General features: G+C 34.6%; 1 protein-coding gene across 4 annotated transcripts; it reads left to right on the top strand.

The window, feature by feature from the left end:
* Window positions 1–1,093: 1,093 nt before the first annotated feature.
* LOC100792030 (something about silencing protein 10) lies at window positions 1,094–7,099 on the top strand. Of its 4 annotated transcripts, none has more exons than XM_006583800.4 (16): window positions 1,094–1,347; window positions 1,514–1,602; window positions 1,809–1,887; window positions 2,646–2,794; window positions 2,904–3,050; window positions 3,236–3,348; window positions 3,554–3,641; window positions 3,837–4,016; window positions 4,556–4,726; window positions 4,837–4,914; window positions 5,070–5,209; window positions 5,289–5,415; window positions 5,935–6,194; window positions 6,328–6,388; window positions 6,480–6,548; window positions 6,664–7,099. In XM_006583800.4, the coding sequence occupies exons 1-16, from the start codon at window positions 1,230–1,232 to the stop codon at window positions 6,793–6,795; spliced, it is 2,001 nt and encodes a 666-aa protein (XP_006583863.2). In that variant the 5' UTR covers window positions 1,094–1,229; the 3' UTR covers window positions 6,796–7,099. The 4 variants fall into 4 exon arrangements, with proteins under 4 accessions (XP_006583863.2, XP_006583862.2, XP_003528493.2 ...); XM_006583799.4 differs by having other exon boundaries at window positions 4,556–4,729; XM_003528445.5 differs by having other exon boundaries at window positions 4,556–4,732.
* Window positions 7,100–7,347: the final 248 nt, after the last annotated feature.

Here is a 7,347-nt window from a genome sequence, read left to right as displayed (position 1 = left end):
AAGTGTGCAACACATGAGTGTAAGGAGAGGCAATAAAACAAGGTGAGGGGTTTAGATGCAAATTCTGGAGTGTATTATGGATTGTGAAGAAGGAAAGGTCGAATGAAGTGATTCATTATGGACTATGCAATCTGTAATGTATATGTTGTTATGAATTGTTGAATCCATAATGTATTTTTCGTATTACTAATTGTGAAATTCATAATATCAAAAATTGCATTTCATATTCAGCAATTTGTAACAACATATGCACTATGGATTTTTGGATTTCACAATCCATAATTGTATTGATCGCATTATGGATTAGTTATTCTGTGATGTTATTAATACAACTAGAATGAGAACCCTACAATTGCAGGGTTTTTAAAGAGTAAGAAATAGAAAGTGAGTAATAGATAGAAGTAACAAAAATATTGTTGATTAATTTTATAAGTTTTCTTTTTAATTTTTTAAAATAAAGTTGTACCAAAGCTTGTTGGAAGTGACAGGAAAAAATTGTTTTTGCTACGGTATTTGTATATTTGCATGGTGATAAAACAGGAGAGAAAGTATAGTAAAAGAAAGTACAAAAATTTAAAAATAAGTGAGGCCATAGTATAGGAAACTATAACAGTATAACACATGGCAAAGGAGTTAGGTGGTGACACATGGATGAGTAAGTGGTTGTTGAATAGTTTTATTAATACTATTGATTACAGATTCAACAATCTGCAATGTATATGCTTTTACGGATTGATCAATCCATAATATAGGTAAGAATTTTAAATTTATACAGCGAAAGTTGTGGGGGCACGATGTGCAAACCAGACAAGGGAGAATAGGGTGCAGTGGCAATGGGATCAACAAAAATTAGGAGCGTGGCGACGCTGGGAGGATGGGAGAGTAAGAAAGAAGCTTAAAAGAGAATAGGGGAGAAGGCAAAAGCGCTGGAACAATGAAAGTTAGAGATGTTGGGGTTCAGGCTAAAATTAATAAAGGGTAAAAGAGTCCACTCAAGTGCTTTATTATTTCTGATGGGGTGCACCAAGCACAAAATGGGGTGCGTTAGGTAATTGTCCACCTCTTTTTTCTTTTCTCTTTTTCTTAATTCGCATCCCTGCTAGGTTTTCCCATTCTCTGGCCTTAAACCCTCACCTTTCGCGCCCTCACTGCACTGGTGCGAGACTCGTGAGTGTGAAGAGACAAAGGTGCAGTTCTAGGGTTTGGTGGTGAAGAACAGAGAACACAGGATGGGGAAGAAAAGAAGTACAAATTATCAGAAGAAAGATACCAAAAGCTCTAAAAGTAAAACAAGTTCTCGTCATGCTGCTTATTCCAGTGACGACATGGACGACGAAATTGATGCCTGTAAATCTATTTTCTTCCTTTTTATTATTCTTTTCTTTTCCCTCCAGTTATAATTATTTATGTGATTTTTTTTTTACTGTGACCAGCATTTTGATTTGTTATACTTTTGATTCTTATGATTTTTGCTTGCTGGTTACTCACTTGTGTGATGCTTTGGGTTTTGCAGTTCATAAGCAGAGGGACATTGTCCCCCTTGACATTAATGATGATGCTGAAGAATCGGAAGACGAGGAGCTCCCTATTTTTGATGTTCAGGTTTTGGTTACTATAACTTATAAGCTCATTCATTGCTTTTTTTTTTTAATATTGTAAATCCTTTTGTTTGACTCAATGAAACTTGAAACATTAAATCTTTATGTTTAATTTGTTTGCTTGACAATTGGAACAGGACTGTTGATGACAATTTTTATTTCATTTGTATATTTTGTCTCATTTTTTTTTCTTACAAATATCTGTTGAAGGATGTTGATGAAGATGAGGATGAGGATGAGGATGACGAAGATGATGATGATGATGATGGGGATGACGATGTGGCGAAGAGTAAGTATGATATTTTATATTTGATATAGATAGATATACATATATAATTGAGGTTATTAGTCAAGACAAAGTGTATATATCTTTTTTATGCAAATGTATCATTCCTATCCAAGTGCTGTAGTCAAAGAGACTGCTGTACCATGATATTGAATCACAATGCATGCTCTTCTGTGTACTTTGCTCCATTTCCTGAATGGATAGATATACTGGTATTTTTGAAATCTGAATGTTAAACGGTCCTTTTTTGTTACAACTTCTATTGATGTTTATTCAGCCATATGCAGTTGACCTTAAATAACTTCAAGGTTATCATTAATCTTTATACTTGTTTTTGAAATAGCAACTAGAACGACACAAATTTACAAGTCTTCCATTTGTTAGTATATATTTTTGTACATAGCACAGTCTATAATGAATCTGTTTTTATCAAACCTTATGGCTGGTTTGAAAATGGTTAGTTAGTCTTAAATCAAGCAAAAATTAGTGAAAACTTGGACTTAAATAGTTGTAGATAATTTATAGAAATAAATGGAATCATATGTTCCCATGTTGGTGACAAAAATTTAGCTAAATCGTATTGTACATTATGCATTCCTGCTGTGTTTGTTGAAATTCTCAGTTTTTAAGCATGTATTTATAGTTTAGGCTTATGAAAAAAAATCTTCCTAAAATATGCCTTTGTTACTTGTGCAAATTTTTGAAGTGTAATTTATTCAAGAGATGTAGTTTCACTAAACCTATGTATATGCTGTGCTTAGTGATTAGGCAAAGGAAATATTTACGGGCAAAGTTTGGTGGAGGAGATGATGAAATGCATGATGTTGATGATGAGGAAGATGAGGAAGATTATAAACTTACATTAGGTGGGAAAAAATTCTCACACGGTGCTGAGAATCGAAATTTTGAGGTGAGTACACATGAAAAAAAAAATGTTTCCATATGTAAACCATTAATTTGTAGATTTTTCTGGTGCATTTTATTGTTTCTGTTAAGTAATTGTAAAATTTTGGTTTAAGATACAATCAAGTGATGATGAGGCCCCAAAAGAAGAGGAAGAATTGGCATTACAAATACAAAGGGAGAAGGCAAAATCCTTAACAATGGAAGACTATGACCTTGTGGATATAAGTGAAGACAAAGATAACGAAAAATTAACTTTGAAGGTTAGTGCTGCTGATTATCTCATTGGTTCATTGCCAAGTGTGGTCAATTTCCATATTACTAGAGGAAAAACATAATGGTGGAAGGAATAATAGGGAAATTCAACATATGGTGAAGGCATATATTTTGAGGTATAGAGGTATGGTATCTGTCATCAAACTTGTAGTAAACTTGTATATCTTTACAGGATGTGTCTGATAAAGGAAACGAAGCAATAAAATCACTGGATAGAGATATAATTTTCACTGTTGATGAACTGAATGCTTTGTCAAAGGAGGAGCAAATGAATGCTTTATACAGGTTAGGATGTTGTCTTTATCTTTAAGCCTATTGATTATGAGTTATAAATTATGATGTTACCTTTTCATGCATTGCTTTAGCTTAATATCTGACATTAGAAAAGAATGTTTTATATAGGTTAGGATGTTGTCTTTATCTTAAGTCTATGTCAATGCTGTCATTGTCCTATGCTTCTTCTTGACTAGTGACTATCTTCTCCTTGCAGGTCTGCTCCAGAATTAGTTGATTGGTTGTCAGAACTAAATGAGGTGCACAGACAACTCGAATGTGAAATTAACCCATTTTTAAGCAAGGTTGTTCCTCTTGTGGTTTTTCTTTTTTCCCTGATCCATGGTCATGCAAACCATGTAAAAAGAGTTTGGCCTGTATAAATATAAAAAAAAAATGCTTATTTTGTATAGGAGTAGAGTCAATCAATTTATATCTATCAATAATATATCTAAAGAGGCTTTCCTTTGATTTTATCATTATTTTTATCTTTTGTGAAGGTTAAAAAGGGGGAAATAGTTATGAAAGGAGAAGTGCGTTATTTTGAGTTGAAGCAGCTTATTTTTCTGTCCTATTGCCAAGCAATAACGTTCTTCCTTCTCCTCAAGTCTGAAGGGCAGCCAGTCCATGATCATCCCATAATAGCTCGCCTTGAAGAGATCAAGAAATTATTGGATCAGGTTTTGTTATTTTCAAAATAGCTAAATATCTGTGACTATAAGGATCTAGTTTCCAAAATCATTTGTCTTATGAATATGGTTAGCATAGTGACATAAAGAGCTTTGGCCGGATGGAGAGCCCCAATATCACTTATTCATGCCTTAGCTTTCTTGTATACAGGATTGTCCATTAATGCAATAACCTGGAAGTAGATGTAAGGGTAAAAATATATGCCAATGACATTGCTTCATTAGTCCTGTTTTGTTAGATAATCAGTGTTTCAACTAACTTTATTGGAAATATGTATGCTTATATTGGATGATTTATTATATTGCATACACCTATATTGGTAGCCTTGCTTACACAGTATACAAACTGGTATAATTCATGCTAGATTAATGTATGAAATATGAACTCTCTAACATGATGTCATCAACTGTGCATAGTTATCTGCTGACATTTACACCATTGATGTGCAATTGCACACAAATATTGGATTTGAGATGAAGTTTGTTTTCCTTGGTTTTTGCAATTTTTTAATGTGTGCCTCTCTCAACAGATAAAACAACTTGACACAAAACTTCCATTTGAACTTGAGGACATTCTTAAAGAAAATAATGGGTTAGAAACAGTACTAAATTCAGATATTGAGAACGCTCCAACGACAAATGATTCTATCGTTAAAAACCAAGAGCAGCCTCTTGTCTCTGCCAAATCAACAGAAGAAACAGTGGTGGTATTCATCACTTGTTAATCTTGGCTTTTATATTTATCTGTCATCCAAATGGCAACCTTAGAAAATGTCCTCAATGGTCAACATTTTTTTATGTACTGATGCAGCCTAACAAGCAAGTTGAGATACAAGAATTGGAATCCTCAAAGGATGGTGTACAGAAAACAAGAAAAGTTAAACCTCAGGTAAATTATAGATCATGGCATGTGATGCTTTTTTACTTTTACTTTGTTTCTATTGAATCTCAATATAGTATACTGGGAGTGTACCTTTATATTTGATTTATTTTTGTTGGTGTAAAAGGTTATTAATTTGACTGAAATAAACCTTAACATGGCAGAAGGATCACATTGGCGCACAGAGTTTGGAAATGCTAAAAGTTAGAGCTTCCCTCGAGGAAAAACTGAAAAACAAGGGTCTGTACAGCTCCATTGCTCCAAAGCCTAGTAATGCATTAAAGCGTTTGAGACCAGTTAATGGGTATAGCTTCACTCTTCTATCCTTTACACTACTTGTTTCAAGCATGTTGGAACTTATTAGCCACTTACAAATTTCACAGCCAGCTCGAAACATATGATGATTTTAATGATGATACCATGGATGCCAATGGGGAAGCTAGATTGATTAATGGTTATGGCTCAAAACAAGTTTCACAATTCCTTAATGCAAATATGAAGAAGCCCAAGGTACTGAACTTCAAAGTTTTGCACGATGAATTTGATGTCTGATTCCCTTTGCAATTCATAGTGGCGTGCACATTGTAGGCTACTTTAAAATGTCATTTTAACCACTGTATGGAAGGACTTGGATCCCTTATGCCCTGTTTGGTAGAGAGGAGAGAAATAGTGTAGATGCAAATAAAAAGGGAGTGGAAATAGGGGAGGAATAAAGTGAAAAGTAAAGGTTTTGGTTGAAGAGAAATAGAGAAGAGATGAGTAGAAATAGGTGAGAAATAGTACTAGTGGGCCCCACTACTTTTGAAATAGTTTCCCTCTTTCTCCCTTCTAGATTGACTATTGAGCTATGGCCCGGCCTGCTGCCAATGTTAGTTCATTTTGTTTGTGTAAAAGGTTGTACAGTATCTGCAGTTTGTGCTATTCATGATGCAAAAGAAATAAAATCTTTCCATTGTTTTAGGCTACAAAATATTCACTCTTTATATCACCTGCTTTTGAAACATCTAACTGATCCTTTTTTTGAGTAAGGTGGTTTCTGGTGATGATGATTTACCAAAGAGAGATGATATTGGTGAAAGGCGAAGGAAACACGAGCTTCGGGTGTTGGCTGGTGCTGGAATTAGGACTGAGGATGATGATGGTGATGATCAGATGACTGATCTTGGACCTAATGAGGTTACCGATGAAGAGGATGACGGTGGAAGTGGGGACTCAGAAAATGAATTTTACAAACAAGTGGAACAACTGCGAGCTGCAAAACTTGCAGCAAAAGCTGAGACTTACTCAAGGTGAAGTTTTGTTAGCCTTTTGGCTCTTTTGTAACTTGTTCTGGATATATTATGCTTTAATATGACTTGGCTATTTCAATTTTATTGTTGCGACCATCTTCAATTTGGTAATAAAGATTGATTGCTGTTGCAGGAACACTTCAGTCTCTTCATTGCCAGAGATTGTAGAAGGAAAGCGCCATATTTCTTCTCAGGTTCTTGCTCAATCTACTATGGTTTTCAATTGAATTGTTCATCATTTCTTACAAAATTGCAAGCATTTACCTTGTTGCCAATATGCTGTAGATTGAGAAGAATAGGGGACTAACCCGCAATCGCAACAAGGCAAAAAAGAATCCCAGAAAGAATTACAAGGTACTCTGTCTAGAAGCATTTATTCTTTGGGGTTAACAAACTCCTCAAATTGTGTTGGTTAGCTGGTGTCTTTCTTGCTTGACATTTGTCTTTATCTTGCTATCCCAATGTGCAGCTCAAGCATCAAAAGGCTGTTAAGAACCGCAAGGGGCAAGTTCAGAGTATCAAGAGGCCGACTGCTCCTTATGGTGGAGAATCCTCTGGAATTAATGCGGCTATCAGTAGAAGCATCAGATTCAAGAGCTGATATTGTTATTAGCTTTACAATATCTTTCCAAAATTATCCAATTTTAAATCATATACGTAGATGGAAGTATCTTGTTTGCTTCGGCGAAAGTATAGCCTGTAGGTGTTTGTTTGGGAGATAAGCATATATGGCATATTAAGTTATTTGCAATTTTGCCAGTTTTGATCCTGTATTTTCAGAGTAATGTTTTAGTATTTTACTTGTCAACTTTGTAAGTGACACTAAAAGAGTTCCAGAGTGCTGGAATGAGCTTTACATGAATTCTAACAGGCGAAAATTATAATAGTGTTGGATTTTTCGTTGACTAAGCGTGTTAGAGAAAAAGTAATAACATTTTTTGACAGACATACGTTAAGATCTTTCTTAACGAAAAATTAAATACAAGAACTGAATACCATTTTAGTAAACTATTGTTTGAATCATTTGTCATTCAATGTTCTGTTCTAGTTTTAGGCTTTAGCAGAGCCAACCAACGAGACGCTAGAGGAAGCTTAAAAAAATAAAAGAGACTACTAGAGAAAGAATGACAATTACACAGTGAATAGTTCTATA

Source organism: Glycine max, chromosome 7 (genome assembly GCF_000004515.6).
Source record: "Glycine max cultivar Williams 82 chromosome 7, Glycine_max_v4.0, whole genome shotgun sequence".
Classification (NCBI taxonomy): Eukaryota; Viridiplantae; Streptophyta; class Magnoliopsida; order Fabales; family Fabaceae; genus Glycine; species Glycine max.
The sequence above is the reverse complement of the archived record's forward strand: the minus strand, read 5'-3'. Positions and strand labels throughout refer to the sequence as shown.

Coding starts and splice junctions, on each gene's coding strand:
- LOC100792030 (XM_003528445.5), top strand. CDS start 1,230: ATGGGGAAGAAAAGAAGTACAAATTATCAGAAGAAAGATACCAAAAGC. Junction 2,795..2,903: donor CTGAGAATCGAAATTTTGAG/GTGAGTACACAT, acceptor TTTTGGTTTAAG/ATACAATCAAGTGATGATGA. Junction 3,051..3,235: donor ACGAAAAATTAACTTTGAAG/GTTAGTGCTGCT, acceptor ATATCTTTACAG/GATGTGTCTGATAAAGGAAA.